The 22,756-nt window shown below is 43.1% G+C and overlaps 1 protein-coding gene and 1 long non-coding RNA gene across 3 annotated transcripts in view; one reads left to right on the plus strand and one right to left on the minus strand.

Moving 5' to 3' along the window:
- The window catches only part of CHN1 (chimerin 1), a 140,730-nt gene extending 124,242 nt beyond the window's left edge, over positions 1–16,488 (plus strand). The window contains exons 7-11 of one of the 2 annotated variants that reach the window (XM_047084698.1): positions 2,850–3,023; positions 3,782–3,859; positions 6,965–7,102; positions 14,104–14,209; positions 15,590–16,488. In XM_047084698.1, coding sequence (XP_046940654.1) covers positions 2,850–3,023; positions 3,782–3,859; positions 6,965–7,102; positions 14,104–14,209; positions 15,590–15,761 — 668 coding nt within the window. In that variant the 3' untranslated portion in view covers positions 15,762–16,488. The remainder of the gene's footprint in view (positions 1–2,849; positions 3,024–3,781; positions 3,860–6,964; positions 7,103–14,103; positions 14,210–15,589) is intronic. The other variant, XM_047084699.1, reaches the window with a different exon arrangement.
- The window catches only part of LOC124515684 (uncharacterized), a 49,890-nt gene extending 32,817 nt beyond the window's left edge, over positions 1–17,073 (minus strand). Inside the window, exons 1-2 of the long non-coding RNA XR_006962860.1 lie at positions 16,899–17,073; positions 2,950–3,170 (exon numbers count right to left, since the gene is read on the minus strand). This is a non-coding gene — a long non-coding RNA (uncharacterized LOC124515684). The remainder of the gene's footprint in view (positions 1–2,949; positions 3,171–16,898) is intronic.
- Between the last annotated feature and the right edge of the window lie 5,683 nt (positions 17,074–22,756).

Genomic DNA, 22,756 nt, shown 5'->3' on the forward strand with positions numbered 1-22,756 from the left:
CAGGTCACGATCTCGCGCTCCGTGAGTTCGAGCCCCGCATCAGGCTCTGGGCTGATGGCTCGGAGCCTGGAGCCTGCTTCCGATTCTGTGTCTCCCTCTCTCTCTGCCCCTCCCCCGTTCATGCTCTGTCTCTCTCTGTCCCAAAAATAAATAAAAAATGTTGAAAAAAAAATTAAAAAAAAAAAAAGTGAACTGAACCCCAGAGACCTGTAGCCAAATAGCAAAAGATTTAACATTTGTGTTGTTGAAGTCCCAGAAGAGGGTAAAGAGAGACTGAAAACATACTGGAAAAATTAGTGGCTGAAAACTCCTCAAATTTGGTAAAAGCAGAGAAAAATTCAGTACTTCTTTGGAGACATTTTTATGTAATGAAATGTATTCGAACAGTATAGATGAGGAAGCAGCTATAACTCCAGTCACCCAGGTCCTTTTCAGGACCTGGCATTCACATGTGACAAACAGAACCGGCCCAGAATTCAACTTAGCTTCTGACCTTAAGCTGATCGTGACAATACCGTGTAGCAAACCCTGGGGCGCTAGGTAGAAAGGGCCTCTCAAAAACTTCCATTCTTCTAAATAATGACAATGACAACGACAACATAGTCCTGGTAAACACTTCTAATCTACTCCGTGTCAGAAAGTACATCTACTAATACGAGAGCCTTACGTGAACTTAATAATGGATAATAGAGCTAATAATAAATATTATTCCTATTTTACATAACTGACACACAGGAAAGGTCACTCACTTGAAATCACATAGCTAGTAGATCATAGATCTAATTCTAAGTTTTAGAGGTTATATAAAACATTACAGCGTTCAGGGGAAAGAAGGTCTTTTCCGTGGCCATTTTGCCATTGATTTGCCTTATGATTGAGTCAGAAATCTTATCTGGGGCTAACAGATATAAAGAGGAATTGGGGTTTGGGGTCGTGCAGTCATTTGGACATTGTCTAACTATTGCAGAATGTTGTTCGGTCATTTCCTCAGATAATACAGATCAAACTCTTTGCTCTGGCAGCCTTTCTGTATTCAGGGAAGCAGCTGTTATTCTTCAGTGATGATCATGTTCACGCATCTGTTGGCACTGGCCATGCCATCTCTAGTTCTGCTCCCTTACGCACAGTCGTGCAGAAACTTAGTTTCCTTCTGCACCTAGCCTGCTGTTGCGCATAGGAGGTGGAGATGCACTCCCTTAGTGACTCGGCGTCACCACCGGCCTCGAGTTCTCCTTGCACTTTGGCAGTGTCTGCATAGTTAACGAAAGAACGATTCCGGGCATGACTTTTCAGCTAACGTTCCTTACCTCTCTTTTTATCGTTCCTGCCATGACATAACAAGGTTGCGGCTTTACCGAGTCATTATGATGATGAGAGTCACCAACGTTTGTCTCATGGTCTATACCGTGCAGAGCGTCTTGAATGCATTGGCCCATTAACAGTTTTGCGAGGTAAATGCGGTGCTCCCCTCTCTGCCGAGAGAGCAAGCAAAACTGAGCTCGCCCGGTGACCGCAGGCAGCAGTCACGTCACTGTAAGATTTTCAAATTGGTGTCATTAAGACCTGGATATAATTGCATCAGATTTATAAGAGGTCAGCATCAAGTTCTTATGAAAAACATCAATGAGTTATGTTTTTAAAACCTTAAAGATGGTATTTCTTTTAGTTAATTGCTCAGCTGTGATTTACCCCTCTTGGTTCTAATTTGGCAAGATATTTGTATTCCTCTGTCCCTTCTCAAATTCCACTGCGCTCTTCTTGTTGACAATCAAAGGTCTCAAAATATTCACTAGAAGATGTTGGAGTTCTGGCATCTTTGACGCGATAACCCAGTAAAATTACAAAGCAGAGGACAAACTTCAATAGAGGCAACATGGTATGGGTGCTAAACCCGTGGACCCTGAATCCTTCGTAGGCTTAAATCTCAGCTCCGCTGCATGCCAAATGCACGGCCGTAGGTAAATTACATAACACCTCTGTGCTTGGTTTCATCACGTTTATACAATGAGAAGAATGACGATCCCTATTTCGTAGAGTCTTGTGAGCTTGATGGAAACAATGTAAAGCACTTGGAATAGTGCTTGGCATCAGTGAACTGGTGCTAATAATAAAACAATAACTGTGGCTATTTCTAGCCACCAGATTTATTATTTACAGGGTTATGAACAGATACGAATATGAGTAGCACAATTTTAAGAGGGCCCTGGGATGCTCTTACTTTTGGAGGTCTGATTTCTCTTCATATCAAATATATTAAAATGGAATTCTGTATCCCACATCAAATATAATTTTGTGTAAGTTTAAAGAAACGGATAACTTTTAGTCGCCTGCATTTTGTAGATATCTAAACACTTATTAATTTCACTCTGGGGGCGCCTGGGTGGCTCAGTCGGTTAAGTGTCCGACTTCGGCTCAGGTCATGATCTGGTGGTTCACGAGTTCGAGCCCCGCATCGGGCTCCGTGCTGACAGCTCGGAGCCTGGAGCCTGCTTCCGATTCTGTGTCTGCCTCTCTCTCTGACCCTCCCCCCGTTCGTGCTCTCTCTCTGTCTCAAAAATAAATAAATGTTAATTTCACTTTGTCTGAATTGGTTCTCTTCTGGGATCACACAGCAAATAAATGATGAAGCACGAGCTAGAATTCTCATCTTCTGACTTAAAACCAAAATTTTCCAAGAGAAAAGATGGGAAGAATGTTTTTCCACTCTTCAGAAACTGTTGGAAGCTAGCCCCCTTCAAAGCCTAATTCAAGCTGGATGGTGGGAGTGTCTTTTGCTAAAATAAACACTCCAGAATGCCCAAAAGTCTGAAAACATTGATGAATTTTTCCTTTCTGTATTCTTTATTTAGATTGTGGTTTGAATGTTCATAAGCAGTGTTCCAAGATGGTCCCAAACGACTGTAAGCCAGACTTGAAACATGTCAAGAAGGTATACAGTTGTGACCTTACCACACTCGTGAAAGCCCATATCACCAAGCGGCCAATGGTGGTGGACATGTGCATCAGGGAAATTGAATCCAGAGGTGAGGCGTCGCCCGTGTGGTTCAGCACTCATAATTCACCATGAATGCAAGTTCTGATGCCCTTCTGGGTACCTCATGGCATAACCCAGTTGTCTTCTTCAGTAAGTTTAGAGGGAGAGGATTTCAGACGTCAAATGATCTGAAAGTCTGAAATGAATTAAGTTAAATAATTGGCCAGCTTGATTTTAAGGTACATTGAGCTAGTTCTAGGAAATATGCTTAAATATTTTTTTATGAATGATGATGCTTCTTGTCTATAAAAGTTGACATGTAGATACCAATTCATTTTTCACTTTTTGCATTTTTCTTAGGTCCAAGAAGCAAAGGTGTAAATGCTCTATTAAAACCGTCCCAAACCAAAAAACAGAACTGCACCCTAATTATTCTTTCCCATTTGGGAAAGACTGGTACAGGCCTATTAACATGGTTTATCTTAGTCTTCTGTTATGTAAAAGAATTTATGGTATAATTGAGGTGACGAATGATTTCCCTGAAGACTCAACGTATTTGATCTAATTAGACACAGTGATGAGCCAGATTACAGATATTCAGGCAACAGTAAGCCAGAGTTTAAAGTCTGTGAGTGAAATGGTTTTATTTTAGGAGAAAATATGAAGAGGTTTCTAGACAAGTACATTTAATCATTCTTTCTGACACATTACTTGCCTAGCCTGAAGTATGGGAAGAAGTTAAAACTTGAAGAAGGAAAGACATAATTTCCAAAGAAACGAATTAGCTCTCTTGCTCTGTTTTTACAGGTCTTAATTCTGAAGGTCTGTATCGAGTATCAGGATTCAGTGACTTAATTGAAGATGTCAAGATGGCTTTTGACAGAGGTATGTTCTTTAGCATGTCCGTTAACTTAGGACAACAATGCTGTCTTCCAAGGAGGCACAGTTCCTTATGTTATTCTGTTCATTATTTGTCTAAGTCATTGGTTATTATACCAAATAAAAAGCGTGTAATTTTACTTTATTACTATATTAAACTGTTACACTTCAAGGTAAGAAAGAAACATAAAATTTAACTATATTACCAGTATCTGAGCATCCAGGGCTGGTCCATGTTCCTCAAAATATATACAGAGCAATTAAATTTACCGGATACCATGGAGAAAATAGGGCAGGGTGGTTGGGGGAATCTAAGTGATTGCAGATCTCAGATTTCCCAGTTTGGAGTTGGCCCACCTAACTGCCTGTCGTCCATGCATTCCATCACCATATTTGATGGAGTGGAGACCCAGTGTAATGACTTAGATTCCCCCACCACAGAATCATTATTGATTTTATTTTAATAAATGCCATAAAGGAAAGTATTAATAACTATGGAACTTAACCTAGTCTGCGGGGTTGGGGGGATGCTGGAGATCAGAAGAGGCTTTCCAGAGAAGTACAGAAGTTGGCCGTATAATGGTTGAATAGCAAAGAAACAGGATATGTAAAGACCCTGGCAACAGAAGAATCTGTGCAAAGGTCCTGAGGCCTGTCTTTGTCGAGTCCCTGAAAAGTGCTAGGACTTAGAGAGCAGGAACTGAAAGGAGAGTGGACTAATATACAATGAATACACTATCTTACTATAGAAAAAATTAGTTGAATGGTAGAAGGTTCTCAGATCAACCTCCAAATTCAGTTTAACACATCATGTAGCTGAACTATAAGATTGGTGACTTTATTTTCCAAACCCAAAATTGGACATGTACCCTATAATGAGACAGGACATCTGAAATTTGGATTTTCATAAAAAAATAATAGATAGTGGAAATAGGAACCATGTGGCAGGAGAGAATACCAGCATTCTTTCTTTTTTCCTGAGTAAAAGTTTTGATAGAGATGATAACTTGGCTTTATAATTCTTCTGCCTTCATGTTCTCCTCTCCCTTTCCCCAGGTCTTTAGGCACCTGTACACTTCCCCAAGATCCCCTAGTGGAGCGATCTAATTGCTTTTTCCTCCCAGAATGCATTCTACCCCAATTTGCACTGCCATTGTATGTGATTTCAACACAAGTGTGAAAAACAGATACTGGTGGTCTAATTCACACTGGAGTGTGAATGTCTGATAGGTCATGGTATTTCACATTTAAAAGAGGCTTCTTTAAAGAAAAATACATTTTGCTAAAGTAGTTTTAGGGTTCCAGTTTTAGGTTAACATTAGTTCTAGGTTACAAAATTTCACAGAAAGTGCAGAGATTTCCCATATAACCTCTCCTCTCATTCCCCTCCCCCCCCATAGTTTCCCCTATTAACATCTTGCATTAATATAGTACATTTGTTACAATTGATGAACCAACACTGATACATTAACTAAAGTCAGTAGTTTAAAGTTCAGTCTTCATGTTGTACAGTTTTGTGGGTTTTGGCAAATGCATGATGTCATATAGCCACCCTTATGGTGTCACACTATGAGGTATCACTTTCACTACCCTAAGAATCGTCTGTGCTTCACCTGTTCTCCCTTTCTCCCGCTGAACCCCTGACAACCGCTGTTCTTTTTACAGACTCCATAGTTTTGCCTTTTCCAGAATGTCAGAGTTGGAATCATAAGATATGTAGCCTTTTTTTGGCTGATTTCCTTTACTTAGCAATCTGCATCTAAAGTTCTCCCATGCCTTTTCCTGGCTTGATAGCTCATTTCTTGTTGTTGCTCAATAATATTCCTTTGTCAGGGCATATCACAGTTTATTCACCTATTGAAGGACATCTTGATTACTTCCAAGTTTTTAGCAATCATGAATGAAAGTGGCTTAAATATTTGTGTGCACGTATTTGTGTGGACGCAAGTAGTTTCCATCTCCTCTGGATAAATACCTAGGAGTGTGATGGCTGGATTACATGTAAGACACTGCCTTTCCTCCCAGGTGGCCGTCCCATTTTGCATTCCCACCAGCAACAACGTCGAGTTCCTGTGGCCCCTGCATCGTCTCCAGCATTTGTCATCAGTTGTCATTTTAGCCATTCTAATATCTGTGTAGGGGAGAGGCTGCTTTTTAATGGATAGCACTCGTTCATAAGCCAAATGGAATAAAAGAAGGCTAGTATAAGATGTAGCTCAGAGTCGGCACTAATTAAATCTTCAGTAGATGAACGTTCAGATATTTTAACCAGTTACTAAATGCAGGAGAGTAAAAGAAGTCTTAAGGCCCAGCAACCCTAAAATACTCCTCTGTGTTATAACTTCTTCTCTTGTTATTTCAAGACTCTCAAGTTTTGTTTCGTTTTACTCTCATACTTCTCACTGTGTGCCTACACGTAGGGCTCAGACAACATCCAGACGTCATGTGTCAGGAGCCTGGGGTGAGTCAAAGGTGGCCTTTTGTAAATTAGGAGTGCCTCTGTTGTTATTTTTCACATTCTCTAGGTTTATTTTAAAAAGAAAGAGAGGGGCGCCTGGGTGGCGCAGTCGGTTAAGCGTCCGACTTCAGCCAGGTCACGATCTCGCGGTCCGTGAGTTCGAGCCCCGCGTCGGGCTCTGGGCTGATGGCTCAGAGCCTGGAGCCTGTTTCTGATTCTGTGTCTCCCTCTCTCTCTGCCCCTCCCCCGTTCATACTCTGTCTCTCTCTGTCCCAAAAAATAAATAAACGTTGAAAAAAAATAAATAAATAAATAAATAAAAAGAAAGAGAAAGCAATCCTACATTACTCCCCTAGGAGGTCTCAAGTACTCGTGGAATTTACGAACACTGCTGTTGATCTCAGCCCTCTCCTACTCCCCCCCCTTTTAATTAGACCTGGAAAGCTAAGTAACTTCAGAAAAGAAAATTCAGAAAAACAGATTTGGCTTTTCACAGAAAATTGGTCACTTGTATATATCGGCACACTGAATTTGATATTAAAAAAAACCGACGCATTGATGATCTCAAAAGACCGTAACACAAAATGTGTTATTAAAACAGTGCTGTGCGTCCAGATAGTTACTCGTATTTTTCTTTTTAACATCCTTCAAAGATGGCGAGAAAGCGGATATTTCTGTGAACATGTATGAAGATATCAACATTATCACTGGTGCGCTGAAACTGTACTTCAGGGATCTACCAATTCCGCTCATCACATACGACGCCTACCCTAAGTTTATAGAGTCCGCGAGTAAGTATGAAGGCACGCATTCCAATAACCTGACAGACTCCCTCCTCATGGTAATCACTTCTCCTGCTTTTCCTGCTGAGTTTCTTGAATGCATATTATGTATTTCCCCCTCGCCTCTCCCCTCGGTTAATATACTCACAGAAATTTCGAACTCCTCTCCAATGTAGGTTATTTATGACTTCTGCCATCAGAAGCTTCTTTGTAATGTGCTAACCCTCATTTACCAAAGTAAGGCTTATGCCAGTGCCCCTTAGATATGCACCAATGCTTCTGCAGAATAAAAATGAATAACTAGGAAAATAAAATCGAAGAACAGGACCAAACCATTTTGTTATTAGATTCAGCTCAGCATAAAAGTTACTCTGTCAGATCTCATAAAAGTTTCTAAATTCTTACTTTCAATTTCTATACATATCCTGTGACAGACCATTAACAAACAGTTTGTAAACTGGCACCGGTCCGTAGATCATACTTTAAGGAGCACTGTTTTAGATCAAGAAGTGATTTTTTAAGTTCTAGTTGAGATGCAAATGAGAAAAAGCAAAGGCTCATTTGCCAAATTTATGGTGCAAAAATCATACCTGTAATTCACACTTCCTTTTTTTAAAGAAAGGAATTTTTAACAGATTTTAAGTGTTGGCATTGCCATTTTTTAAGAAAAGATAGGCTATTTCTGTCCTTTTTCTTCTCTCTTAAAAACCATATGTTGTCTTGATCTTTAAATAATAACATCACTTTCTTAGAACGCTGATTTACTTTTTGACTTTGAAATTTCGTGAAGTACAGACTTGCTTTGTTCTAATTTTTACTTTCCCCTTCAGTGCTTTTGTTGAGAATTTTTGTGGTTGGCTCCATGGAGACCTGATTTCTTGCGGGGAACAGCCATGAGAGTTACACTGATTTTTACAAATTTCCATGTTAGGAGCCTGAAAGACTAGATCCTCTCCGTAGGAATTTAGCTCTTCTCATTTGGGGATGTATTCAGTGCTGATCACGAAAACCGTCTGAGGGAGCTTACGGGTTCTTGTTTCGTGGGGCAGACGCTTCCTCCCGAGAGAGAGAAGTCTGATTGCCACTCCTGTCGAAAGCACTTGATACACACTTGCATCACCGAGGGCTGCTCGGTCCCCAGTTTGCTCTGGTCCTCAGGACAGTGGGGGCTCAAGCGGACAGAATTCCTGTCCCCGTGTCACTTTGGAGTAAAATTAAAACTTGGTTTCTGTGCCCAAGCCCAAGGCACCCCAATAGTAGAGGACAAAGCGGTAATTCAGACCCGCATTCTGAACTCTAGACAGCCGCTTTATCTACTTAGAAGAAACATCCAAGCCTTCCTTACTGGGTTTCGAGGCCTTTTGCCCTCCAGACTCCCAAATTATTTCACCTTCTTTCCCCACACCCATGTCAGTTGCCTCTATTATTCTTCCAAAACATTTGTTAGCGTTCTGAGATCTGTGTCCGAAACAGCCCCCGTCGGACATCAGCAACCCCCCCGTTCTACTTTAGAGAGCTCTTCAAAGCGCAAGGTAGAAACTTTCCTAAATCAAGGTAGAAATTCCTTCTTACAGTGTCACCTATTTTGATGCGTGACTTACATGACACCAAAACCGTGGCATAATACTCCTACACGATATAAATGTTTATTGTGCGTGTTTGCTGTCGATCTGTTTATGGAACATCGTGCCCTTGTCCATGTCTCCTCCAGCAGTAGAGTCTGTTCCATTCTTTAGACACAGAGATACAGCCATTCTCTTATCTTTATAGGTAGATAAGGGAGATAAGAGAAACTAAGATTTATAGAATATATACCGGGTGCCAGGAATCACGGTGCGCACTTTATAGCCACGATATTTTAATTTTTATCTCTACACCCAGTGGGGTTCCAACTCATTTGTGACCCTAAGATCAAGAGTCGCATGCTCTACACAGAGCCAGCCAGGTGCCCCACCACAATGTCATTTTAGAAAGGAGATGTCGTGGGGCACCTGGGTGGCTCCGTCGGTTAAGCATCCAGCCCTTGATTGTGGCTCAGGTCACGATCTCCCTGTTCACGAGTTCAAGCCCTGTATAGAGCTCCTCGCCGATAGCATAGAGCCTGCTTGGGATTCTCTCTTCTCTGCCCATCCCCCACTCACATGATGTGCGGTCTCTCTTGCTCTCTCTCAAAATAGATAAACTTCAAAAAAAAAAAAAAAACAGAAAGGAGATGTTATAGAGTATAAGTGAATTGTCCAAGGTCTTGTCACTAGCGGAGATGGCACTGGCATTCAAAGCTACATCTGTCTGACACCACAGCCCTTGCTCTCTGCGTGCAGCCCACTGCCTGGCTCCACTGGTGGAACAGGAACAGAAGACCTGCCCAGAGAGGGAAGGCAGGAAGGCAGGAACCCCTCCCAAATGATGCACAGTGTTAGCTGATGCACCTGCTCTTGAGCCTTTTTATCACTGGGTCCCTTAGAAAACTCGGGGCCTGTTCTTTAGGTCTCAGGATTCCCCGGCACTTATCAGCATCTCTTGCCAACAGAAACTCAGAGTGCATATTAAAGCTTTCTCCTGCAAAAGCTGTCTGAGCTCCACTCTTGCAGCCTCCCTCAGACAACCTGCACCCGGGAAGCTGGAGGTGCGTGGCTACAGGAAATGAACAAAGGACACGATGGTGGTAGAGGCTGGGGCCTCTCATTTAAGGGCTTAAAGATCTTCATAATATCCTGGCAACTCCCCCTTGAACTACCTGGAAGTCTGGGACCACCTAGCCCTTTTTCCTCACTGCCTCTTCCCACCAGTGAAGGGATCGCTGCCCTACAGACAGTACAAGGTGTATGTAGAAGGTGCCTCTCCCAGGCTGCACGGTAAGCCATTATATGCATGGACACTTCCTGACCCCGAGGAAAACAGCACTGCCGGGACCCAACTCCTGGTAGGACTCCGTGTGGAAATCTTTCTCTGGCCGAGAACTCTCTGAGCTCTGTTCCCAGAAGATCTCAGAAAAGATGACTCAGTCAGCATGTAGTCTTGAGTGAGTCAGATGAACTCGGCCATAAAACCCAGGGCTCTTTGTCCCAAGCAACTTCAAGTGTCCTGAAGGGAGGTCTGGGATGAGAACTCGCCGAGTGTTCCCCTCCGCTCTGCCTCTGAATCACCCCTTACGCCTGGCTGAGTCTTCTTCTTCTTGTACTTGAACGTCTCTACGAGGAACTGGCAGTACATACCTTAAAAGAGCTTTTAACTAAATGTCGACACAGGTTCAGATGCTTATTAGTTCCTCCCCTCACCACATCCACATTTCCAAACCCTCCTCAGAGGCCATTTCTTCCTCTTCTCGGTTCCGCTCAGCCCCCAGGCCAACTTTCTCTTCTGTGTTCCCATCACACTTCGCCTGGCCCTTTGGCACAGACTCTTTGCTTCATGATGGAAGGCTGTATTCATGTCTTGTCTGCCCCATTAGACTAACCTCATTACAAGGGAGAGTTCTGTCGCTTTATTTTCCTGTAGCACCTGTGACAGTCCTTTCATTTACATCATAGGTGCTCAATAAATTCTTGTTAAATGAGTAAACATGATTTTATATTGAGAACCATAGAATCTTAGACTTTTTAGATATTCTAAAGGGTCACGTTAACTAGATTTCCTTCTACGACACACTCTTTTTTGAAATACCCAGTAACTGCAGGATCACTGCCTCTCTCGGTAGACAGCCGCCAGTGGACAGATATAACCGTCGTAAAGGCCTCCTTGTGAACAGAAATCAGCCTGTCCTCGACTCCCGCTGCCGATGGTCTTGATGTGACCCTCTTCCACATGCAAGCCTTTCACATATTTGAAACAGCTGATGCTGTTCGTCTCTAAATACGTTCCATTTTGTCTTTCTCTTAAATTATGCTATGGTCTTCGTCGGGCAGAAGATTTGTGTTCTCTGAAAAAATTATGAGTAATACTCCTTTAAGTAGAAAAAAAAAGAAACGAACTCCAGGGAAGAGCCTGTGTCGATTTGATGTCAGTATATTCAAATGCAGTTTGTCATACGTCCCCAGATTTATATCTCCAGTGTGAACCTCTCCCTGAGCACCGGATTAATCCACAGTCAGGATGATCATGTAGATGTCTGAAAAACACCTCAGGTAGAGCCCTTGACCTTTGCCACAAAACCCCTCCCATCCATAATCTTAATGGAGGCGCCATCTTCCCAGTTGCCTAAGCCCAAAGCTTAGCTCCGTCTTGATTCTTTTCCTTTTCACATCTCCCTCATCAGGAAATCCTATGGACTCTACCGTTAAAATAGACCCAGATTCCAGCAACTTCTCATTACCTTTGCTGCCACCACTGGTCTAAGCTAGAGTCATTCGTCACCTGGGTTTTTGTAATAGTTACCAGAATGGTCTGTTTTTACTCTTGCCTTTCCATCGTCTGTTTCCCACATGGCAGACAGAGGAGAGCTACTGTGAGCGCTGTCAGGTCACGTCTCTGCCTCATTCAGAACCTTCCCGTTTCTGCCAGTAAATGCTGAGTCCCTGGAATAGCCTGCAGCACCTGACACAATGCGGTGCCCCGTTACCTCTCTGCCCTCACTCCCTTCCATCCCCCTCTGGCTCTCTCCACTACAGCCACGGTTGGCTTCTCACTTTACTCAGACATCGCAAGCATTCTCGCCCCTGCGGACCCTTGCACGGCTGCATCTCTGCCTGGCACCCCTTCCCCTAGATCTCCGTGTGGTCATTCCCCCACGCCCTGAGAGTCTTCACTCAAGACCATCTTTCTCATGAGGTCTGTCATGGCCACCCCATTTAAAATCACATCCCCCAGCACCTGCAGTGCTCCTTACTCTGTTTTTTTCCCCACAGCACTGGCTTTGTTCTAATCTAGTATAAACCAGAAGATATATGTTCATTGTTTACTGTCAGCCACGCTCCAAGAGAGAAAGTAAGCTCTCCACGAATGGGGAGTCTTGTTTGTTGCTAGCCCACCAACACAGTCCTTAATTTCATGCCATCTCAAGATTCTCCCTACAAGGATTAATTATGAAAATTAAAAGGAAACTATGTTAGTCTTTTTTCAACTTCCAGAACAGTATAGTTTCAAATTAATTAGTCCTATGATAAAAAGGAAAAAAAACTAAGTAAATACTAATAGTTTTTGATAGTAAATGGAATTTAATTCTAGAAATTAAATTATTGAATTTCAGTATCTGATACAGTATTGCTGTTATCAGTTGCTCTTTAAACAGTATTGCTCTTTAAAGATCCAAAGTTTCAAAGACCATGCATCAATTATCATGGCAAATAATACATTGTTTATTACTGAGAAAAGAATCAGGAACCCTGGATAAGCTCGGGGCAGAAATTCTAAAATGGCCGAAGTTTCTTTGAGTTAAAAAGCTTCTGTCACTCTTCATGTTCTGAAGCTTATCGATCTGTGCTACCAATGCTAGGAACTTTTCACATTCATTTTATATCACTCTTTTTAATGTTTATTTACTTTTGAGAGAGGGAGAGGGAGGGAGAGAAAGAGAGAGAGAGCACACACATGCGTGTGAGTAGGTGAGGGACAGAGAGGGACAATCCCAAGCAGGCTCCACACCAGGAGTGTGGAGCCCACCGCAGGGCTCAAACCCACAAACCGTGAGATCACGACCTGAGCCAAAGTCGGACACTCAACCAAATGCACTGCCCAGGTGCCCCATACCAAGTTTTAACCTGACTCCAGTGCATTGCCATTGAGTTGGATTTGTCTTTTGAGTTAGAAAACTAGAAATCCTGGTTTTGTGTCTTGAATGATACTGGTGGTCAGATGCGGCCTTCCAGAATTTCAAGGCTGCTATCCTGATTAAGACGCAACAGTTTGGGGTCCCCTTCCGGTTGCCCTGCAACCCAGCATTTAAGGGCACCCTGTCTTCCTGACATTTGAGAAGCAGGAATGTGCTAGGGTGCTCTTTTTGAGAGCTCAGAATTACAAACATGTCTGTTGTTTCTGATTATGGAAATGATGAACTCAACGCAATCTGCGACCTCAAAAGGAGCGTGCTGGGTTTTTGGCCAACACAGCAGAACTAAAATGCCCAAATGAAGATTGTTCCCTTTAAAGTTTACACCTTTGGAAGAGCCACATTTACTTCAGGGACCCTGTCGTCACTCCAAACATTTGGAATTGCCTTCAAATTCTGCATTTCATTCTCCTGAATGTCCGAAGTAGAATATTTTTGTGCTCTGAGGGTAGATTTGACTTTTTTATAGAAAAGTAAATTAAAACCAAGGAAATAAATACTGGATGATACATTTCTCATTTAAAAAGAAAACAGAATATCAATTAAGACTTTGGCAAAGGCTGCAAGGGGCAATGGGGTGGCATAGCTTATGTACTGTTGCTGAACAGGGTTTTTCAAAATATTTTGAGTAAATTAGCATCCCTTAAAATGTCTGTAATGCTGTAAGATGACTTCATTTGAATGTCTAAGTTCTTTTTTTTTAAACATTTATTCATTTTTGAGAGACAGAGACAGCGTGCAAGCAGGGGAGGGGCAGAGAGAGAGGGAGACACAGAATCCAAAGCAGGCTCCAGGCTCCGAGCTGTCATCACAGAGCCCGACGCGGGGCTCAAACTCACGAACCGCAAGATCACGCCCTGAGCCAGAGTCAGACGCTCCACCGGCTGAGCCACCTGGGCGCCCCAAAATGTCTGAGTTTTTAATCTGTGTGTCGCTGTGTCTGAGTTCCTTATAGTCACATCCTATCTATCCAGTGTCCAAATTCCACGGTTACCAGACTCTTAAGACAATCGAGTGGGTGCTGCCCCCAAAAGTCCCAGTAAATGGTGTTGCCACAATGGTACTAAGCCTTTTGGAAATCCAAGACTTGAACCTTAAAAATATTTTCCAAAGCTGTGGGCAAGGATCTGTGAGAAAGCCTTTCTTACCAGTTTTAGAAGATCACCACAAGAATAGAATTCAGTGAACCATTTATACCAGTTGTCCGTTAAAGTTCTTCTCCTTGGTATTCAACTTGCTATTTTAGAAATTATGGATCCCGATGAGCAATTAGAAACCCTTCACGAGGCACTGAAGCTCCTGCCGCCCGCTCACTGCGAAACCCTGCGGTACCTCATGGCGCATCTAAAGAGGCAAGTTACAGACTTTGAAGCTTATACTTGCACTGTATCCAAATGTTAAGAATCAAGTGAAACCAAAGGTGAAAGAAAGGACAAATTGTTGCATGAATAAAGAAATGCACAGGTTGGGAAGGAATGGTAAAAATGTTCTGCGCTACAGCGCTGAATGCAGACTTGATTCTGACGTAAACGGATTTGCAGTTCCCGTGTAGGTTTGCAAATAGGTTAGAAATACTAGTGTTCTGCCAAGGACAGGCAGTGATTTTTGTGTGGAAAGAGAAAAGGTTGTAGCTGTAAGGACATTAGCATTAGCATAATAAAGAGCAAAGCAACTCGCCAGAAGGCTCACTTTCCTTCTTGCTCTAAAATAGGCACTTCGCTCTTGGTGACAGGATTTTAGACTGTTGCATCCAGGTCTCCAACACTGAAAACTGCTATAAAAAAAATGATGGAGTACAATAAGGGGTAAAGGGAGGAATAGAAAGTAAAATATTTTGGTTACGTCTGGTTTAATGTTTTAAATACATTGATGGTGATAGAACTTCATTTCCCTGCTCTGTCGCTCTCCCATCTCTACCAGTTGAAGCAAACGGTTTTAAATTATATGACCAAGTTTTAGTGGTTTTGGAGTTTCAAAATATAAAACTAATTAGAAACAAAAAAGACAGAACTTGACGTCTATTTTGTATGCCTCTCAGCATGAGTTACTCAGAAATGAATATGTAACTGATGGTGCTTTTAACATTTACGTTTTCCCTCTTTGAAAGCACCATGAGCTAAAACTTTTAATATGCTTACAACTTCACTTGCAAATTCAAGTTTGCTTCATATATGGATGCAATTAAGGCCTTCACGCTAAGGCAAAGGAATAGCTCCCAAATTATAGTCTGTGCCTTTGCTGCAGCAGTGAAGAGAAGGCAAATGCTAATTCTCGCCGACCAGATCATCTTTATACTATGCCCTCGGCCATCTCTTCATACCGTGGCCACCACTCTCCCCAGATACTCAATAAACTGTTCAACTTACACAAATTCAGCAGACTAGGCAGCCAGTGTGGAAGGAGGGCTGATAGAATAATCAGGACAACCCAGCCCCTTCTCCACTACTCGCCAACACAGCCCTTGCAGCCAGCCGTTGCAATAGAATCCGCATATAGAACTGACCCACACAGCCTGACACACGAACTCAGACTTGAGCTTCGGTCATCACCAGAAGTTTAACTTATTAATATAATCGGCTTTGAGGAAAGTCCGTACTTGGAAGTTGAGGAGTACAGAGAGAGGAGCTAGCGGACGAGTTGATAAGTGGACCTGGGTTTTGTCGTAGCGCTCGAGCACAGCGCGGAACGCCGTGGCTTACGTGAAGGCACGCGCCTTTGCTTGTATTTTTCAGAGTGACCCTCCACGAAAAGGAGAATCTTATGAATGCAGAGAACCTCGGCATTGTTTTCGGCCCGACCCTTATGAGATCTCCAGAACTAGACGCGATGGCCGCGTTGAACGATATACGATACCAGAGACTGGTGGTGGAGCTGCTTATCAAAAACGAAGACATTTTATTTTAAATTTTAGTTTGTGGGGGGGAAAGAAAAGAAATGTTTTACAGATGAAGGAATGTTTTATAGTAATTTAATTGGCTCTTATAGCTGACTTATTTCTCGGTTAGACGTTATGGCAGATAGCCAGCTTAAAATGAAGGAACTTTCCGTTGTTTTAGTAGCACCGCTCAGCTGTCCTTGTAAAACAGTGAACACACGCTCTCCAGTTCTAGTAATCCCGGGTGTTTATCATGTTAAGAGAAACTCAAGCTATTGCATGATTAGCCCCCTCTTTGGCAAGGGAACCCCATACAAAGGAGACATCACAAGCCTGCACCCGCCTCTTCGTCCCGGGTAGTCTGTGGTTGTAATTCAGCATGTTTCGCAGAGTAAATCTGTCGTGACTTCGCTTTTGGGTTCTATGTCATTGGTTTACTGACGCTTCTATAAACATGCACACAAATGGATGAAACAGCACCTCTGACTGCTACATTGCCATAGACTATAACATAAGCCTCCTTTCCTCCGATGCTTTATTTGTGGTTTCTCTTTGTTCTTCTCTGACATAGTCCTTTCTTTCCAGCAAAAGCAAAATGTGTTTTCAGATTTGTTACTTTAGTAAATTATCCACCAATAAAAAAAAAAAAGTACAATGCAGAGCATTTTCTGTTATTATTGGGTTTCAGTTGCAATTTTGCGTTACCTGGCATGCATTTATTAATTTATTAAATTTGGCTTTTAGAAATAAAAACTAGTGATAGCTTGCTTTTTCCCCATGGTTGAGAATATTTGGGAAAACGTATTTGGCCATTTATTTAATACTGAGTAAGGTTTTGTGTTGAGTTCCTAAAATAATAACTTAAAACTGCTTAGAATTAAGGAGTGCTTTGGTGACTCAGTCGATTAACTGTCCAACTCTTAACTTCGGCTCAGGTCATGATCTCACGGTTCGTAAGTTCCAGCCCCGGGTCAGGCTTTGCTCTGACAGCACAGAGCCTGCTTGGGATTCTGTCTCCTCCCCTCTCTCTGTCCCTCCCCCACTTGCTCTCTATCTCTCTCTCAAAATAAATAAAAATAAACTTAAAAACTGCTTAGAATTAAAATACCCATTCATTGGATTTTTCTTCTCGCATACTTCGGCAGAAAGCTAGAATATTTTCTCACCTGTTTGTGGGGATGGGGGGAGGGCAGGCAGCCATTCCTTCCAGAGCCATCAGAAGCAGGAAAGAAGACTGAAAAGAGTGACTTCCTAAACGTTTGGTTTGTCAGAAATGCTGTTAGCACGCAGTTGAGCTGACCAGGCTTCCTGAGAGGAGTCAGCAGCCAGACGCCTGGCCAAGGGTGGTCTGTGTACATCTAGATGCCAGGAAACCTGGATGGGGTCTGATACTGTGCCTAGCCACCCGCCTGCCTTTGAACTAATGACCCTCCCTCCAGGCTGTTTCCTTGTCTGTTCTATCCTGCTTTAAAATGTGTAGGAAAAAAAAAAAAAGGCGGGGGTTGACGGGGGGAGTGCCATTTTTTAGGCAAAAAAAAAAAAAAAAGGCAGGCTCAATTGGTTGAGCATCTGACTCTTAATTTCAGCTCAGGTCATGATCTCACAGTTCGTGAGTTCAAGCCCCACATAGGCTCTGCAGTGGCCGTGCAGATCCTGCTTGGGCGCGTGCACTCTCTCTCTCTCTCAAAATAAAGATTTAAAAATTATAATAAAAAGTAGTAAAAAATGTAAGATTCATTTTTGGTTTTGCCACTTCAATCCTTGATACTTTTAAGACTATCTCAAAGAAAATGGTAACTGACAGAGATGAGTTTTTCCATATTTGTGCCCCTGACTATAGTAGGAAGTTGGTAGTTTGCTTTAATGTAGATGTTCAGAAAAGTGTGGTTGTTCAAGAGTTAGTCCCTCACGGGGGCGCCTGGGTGGCTCCGTCGGTTGAGCGACCGACTTCGGCTCAGCTCATGATCCCATGGTCTGTGAGTTCGAGCCCCACCTCGGGCTCTGTGCTGACAGCCTGGAGCCTGCTTCGGATTCTGGGTCTCCCTCTCTCTCTCTGCCCCTCCCCCACTCATGCTCTGTTTCAGAAATCAACAAACATTACAAAAAAAATTTTTTAAATAGAGTTAGCCCCTCACAGCTGCCTTCTCAACCACAGGGAAAATATCACACTGAACATCAGATACATACGATAGTACAGAGATTTGTGTAACATAGAAGCTTTCTTAAAATGGAGGCCCCTAAAAGGCACTATACACTTAAGTTGGTGCCCTTGACTCACGAAGTACATTTGTCAGAGAAATCTGGTCACGGAAATCTGTCCCTAGATTGGGTAAGGCTACTGAACGGCTATGTGTCCGTGGCTCATGTTCACTTTGGACAAAGCCCTCTTAAAGGAGCCATTCAGCTGTAAAGAAATATGCTCTATCGGGATACGGTCACCCTGTGCTTTTCCTCAAAGGAACAGATATGGTTGACTTTCAAGTAAGCACTTTGTTTTCTTTCTGTGAGAAAATTTGTTTATTCTGATTTATTAAAACAAAATATTCTGCTGGGTTACCCAGGGAGAGCCAGGCAGCAGAAATACTTAACACTGTGCATGCCTTCAAGAGGTCTCAAACGAGTTTTAGGCGGCCACAGAAGGATCTATATATATTATGCTGTGTAACTCACCTCCACCCTTTGTAAGTGTAGAAGTGAGCTCCGAGGTGCTGCGGTAACCCTGCAGCCTTCTCCCAACATGACTGCGTGGGCATTCAGGGTTAAGTGTGAATAGCACTGTGAGGTTCTAAGGCACCCGATGAATCAATCCCATTTCAATTTTAGACCAAAAGCAGCATATTCTCCATGCGGCTGAAGGGCAGACCTTCAGTGTGTGGGTGCAGGGGACGGGCATGCGCCAGGGTAACTGACAGGCACGTGTTAGAATCCGAGGTCTACCGGGAGCACAAGCAACACCCCATCAGAGCAAGTATTAAGCAGGTGTTTAGATAAACCACCGAGTCTTCGGACAAGGTCATCGTTTACCAGCTCTGTGAACAAGCACAGTAGGTTTCTGAAGACACGGATGTGTGGTTCATCCCCTCAGGACACGCAGATTCAAACGGCAGCTACATCATCTGTGAGCATTCCTGGACTGCTGGGTGACACTCCTTGAAATAAAGAGACAATTCCTCACTGGTTTAGGAGGAGCTCAGACTCCATGATTACCAGAATCTGTTATACACATCTCTCTGTGACTAATGGGAGATTTCTTACATCATGACCTTTTATGATGCAAAGTTACTATTTATTTCCACCCCTGGAGTGAAGGAGGAACCAATAAACCTCTCTGATCACCCACAGATTTGGCAGCTCCGTACTCTGCCCTGTAAGATCCATTTCTTCTCAATTTTCTATATATAGTTTTAAAGAAATTATTGAGAAATCAATTTCCCTTCTCTACATTTTCTGTTAGTTTTTAATGCCAGTTAGTTATACCAGCTGGCCAGAGGAAGTCATTCTTCACGGAACTGATATTTAAAATGTTTCTAAGTGGAAGAACGGATGTTTATCAAAATGTTTCTGGTTACTCGATGAGCTCAGATAGAACACCTCTGAATAAATTAGGTTCAGGGTCCCAACACTATTCGTTTTCAACAAAATATTTTAGAGTTTACAGCCCCAAAGCTGATGAGGTATTATTGATAACTCCATTTAAAGCACAGAAAGAGGGTGCCTGGGTGGCTCAGTTGGTTGAGCATCTCTCTTAATTTCGGCTCAGGTCATGATCCCAGGGTGGTCTGATTGAGCCCCGCGTCGGGCTCTGTGCTAAGTGATGGAGCCTGCTTGAGATTCTCTCTCTACCCTTCTGTCCCTCTCCCCTGCTCGCATTCTAAAATTAAAAAAAAAAGGGGGGGTGGGGGCACCTGGCTGGCTCAGTGGGTTAAGCGTCTGACTCTTGGTTTTGGATCAGGTCGTGATCTCACAGTTCATGGGTTTGAGCCCCACATCAGGCTCCGTGCTGACAGCACAGAGTCGGCTTGGGATTCTCTCTCCCCCTCTCTCTCCACCCCTCCACTGCTCACTTTCTCTCTCTCAAATTAATTTGATTTAAAAAGCAAAAAGCTGGGGCGCCTGGGTGGCGCAGTCGGTTAAGCGTCCGACTTCAGCCAGGTCACGATCTCGCGGTCCGTGAGTTCGAGCCCCGCATCGGGCTCTGGGCTGATGGCTCAGAGCCTGGAGCCTGTTTCCAGTTCTGTGTCTCCCTCTCTCTCTGCCCCTCCCCCATTCATGCTCTGTCTCTCTCTGTCCCAAAAATAAATAAAACGTTGAAAAAAAAAAAAAGCAAAAAGCTTTTATTTTTTAATGCACATTGGAAAAGCAGGATACCCAAAACTCTTCTCCCAACTGTGTGTTTCACCCATTGGACTAACTTCTTGTAAAACTCAACATCTTTATAACTTGATTTACCTACACCTGTATGGCATTCCCATTTGTGTGTGTTAAGTAGATGCGTTTCCTGTCATGAGCTGAAGTAACAGTAATCTTACTTATCACACATCACAGTCCCGCTGAACCACTGAGCAGTTCTGGCCCTTGATAGGCATGCCCTGTGTTGGAATGCAGGAGAAAGCTAAGACGACGACAGCATTGTCAGGGATCCGTCAGCTTCTCTAATTTTTAGAGATCTGGTTTTTACTTGCACGCTCTCTCCAAGTGCAGCCCAGCCCTGCGTCTGCAACTCCTCATCCCATCCCATCTCCTGCCTGCTCCGGGGATGGGCACTGTGCTAGGCCTGGGAACAAGATCAGTGCCCGTTCTCGAGGAACCATCAAGGAACTTAATGGGTCTGTTGGGCCTAGTCAAACTTGGATTGTGTCCTTTTTTTCCTCTGAGTATCTTATCTCCTGTGGGCCTCAGCACTAGCTGTCAGCAGAAAGCTAAAACAAGACAGCATGGACGTATTTGCCTTGGCGGGGCGTGAGTTCACAAGCCACACTCTTACAATCCCGTGGATACTTTCATGTTGACTGTAAACATTCATTTGACAAACAGGAAAAGGAAATACGAAAATGACCTCACACATACCCAGTCTGAGTTTTTTGGAAGCATCAAGAGCATAAGGTCTCAGCTGCCTCCCTGTGGGCAGGTGCGTGATGTGGAACAGGACGACAGAGCACGAAGGAGCCCATCCTGTCCTCTGCCGTGGTCCCTAGCCCCTCACTCCCTGCATCACTTGCTTCTAGGCGGCGGTGTGAGCAGTCCTTTGCAGCCAGGTGCATGTACTTTGGCCAGTTTTGTGCACGGTTCGTGGTCAGACTGGAACAAGAGATGGTCTCAACCTGACGGCTCAGTCTCACCATTTATCTAAGACAGACAGGAGTGCCTGGGTGGCTCAGTCGGTTAAGCGTCCGACTTCGGCTCAGGTCATTATCCTGTGGTTTGTGGGTTCCAGCCCCGCGTCGGGCTCTGTGCTGACGGCTCAGAGCCTGGAGCCTGCTTCGGATTCTGAGTCTCCCTCTCTCTCTGCCCCTCCCCTGCTCATGCTCTGCCTCTCTCCAAATTAAGTAACCATTAAAAAAATTTTTAAAAACCATTTATTTTTTTTAATGTTTATTTAATTTTGAGAGAGAGAGAGAGACAGAGTATGAGTGGGGGAGGGGCAGAGAGAGAGGGAGACACAGACTTCGAAGCAGACTCCAGGCTCTGAGCCGTCAGCACAGAGCCCCATGTGGGGCTCGAACTCATGAACGGTGAGATCATGACCTGAGCCAGAGTCAGACGCTTAACTGACTGAGCCACCCAGGCACTCCCCCTCCAAAAAAAAACCATTTAAAACAGACCGACAATCTTCATATTTACCAAATAATAATGAAAGAAGAAACACTGAAATTGTTGTTTTTCCTTGGTTTGTACAGTCAGGGAATTAGGTTATAACACAACAAATCCTATTTGAGACCAACTAGCAATTTTATGAATAAAGATTATATTAATACTTTTATTATGGTTTCATTTGTTTCAACACATTCTCCTACCTTATTGAAGTCATTAGAGCCTCTCAGCAAATGCTTAAAATTTTTTGAAGTAAAATTATTTCACTAGTCCCGTATCTCACACAAGGATCTCACATCAGCTGATATTTCACATAATCAGCGGCGCCTGCCTGGCTTAGTTGGTAAAGCATGTGACTCTCAGTCTCAGGGTCACGAGTTCAAACCTCACATTGGGTGTGGAACCGACTAAAAAAAAAATTGTTTTAAATCAAGGAAAAGCTAAGCTAAAAGTTATGATTCATTCATTACGATATAGTGTAAGGAAACCCTGACTTAGGAGTCACATTGTTTCTCCACTGAAGAGAGATTTTAATAATCTTTTCAGTTGTAATATATTTCACAATATAACTGTTTTCCGTTTTTTTGTTTATTCCACCCAACAGCACAAAACAACACAAGAAATATGAAGTGCCATGTTGCTGACCTAGTTTGTGGCGCTCTCATGAACGCGGGGAAGTGTTGGGGGTTTTACTGTTGTCCAGATACAGTCACAATTATTATTGGAGAAGGTAACAGCAAGTAAAGCTACAAATCCTGAAACTGTTTTCTAGTTCTGAAACAACTACTTAGCTGCCCATGTCACTGTGGTAACACAAAAAGCAGAGGAGGTCATGTTTAGAGATGAAAATGACTCACTGAAGGAAATTGGCAAAAAGGTCCTTCCAGTGGGGTGCCTGGGTGACGCGGCCAAGTCTTGATTTCAGCTTAGGTCATGATCTCATGGTTCATGTGTTCGAGTCCTGCATGGGGCTTTGTGCTGACAGGGCGGAGCCTGCCGGGGTTCTCTCTCTCCCTCTCTCTCTCTCTGCCCCTCCCCCCACTCAGGCTCCCTTGCTCTCGCAAAATAAATAAAAACAGTAAAAAAAAAAAAAAAAAAAAAAAAAAAAAAAAAAGACCTTCTAGAGGTAAAATGTTGTAAACTGGGAATGTTTTAAATACATAAAAATCTTTTGGTTTTCATTGTGTCCATCTTAGACCAGTGAGTTTCCTTT

The sequence above is a fragment of the Lynx rufus genome, unplaced genomic scaffold (genome assembly GCF_022079265.1).
Source record: "Lynx rufus isolate CCGP_SWC_20201006 ecotype Redwood Valley unplaced genomic scaffold, mLynRuf1.p SCAF_2, whole genome shotgun sequence".
NCBI lineage: Eukaryota > Metazoa > Chordata > Mammalia > Carnivora > Felidae > Lynx > Lynx rufus.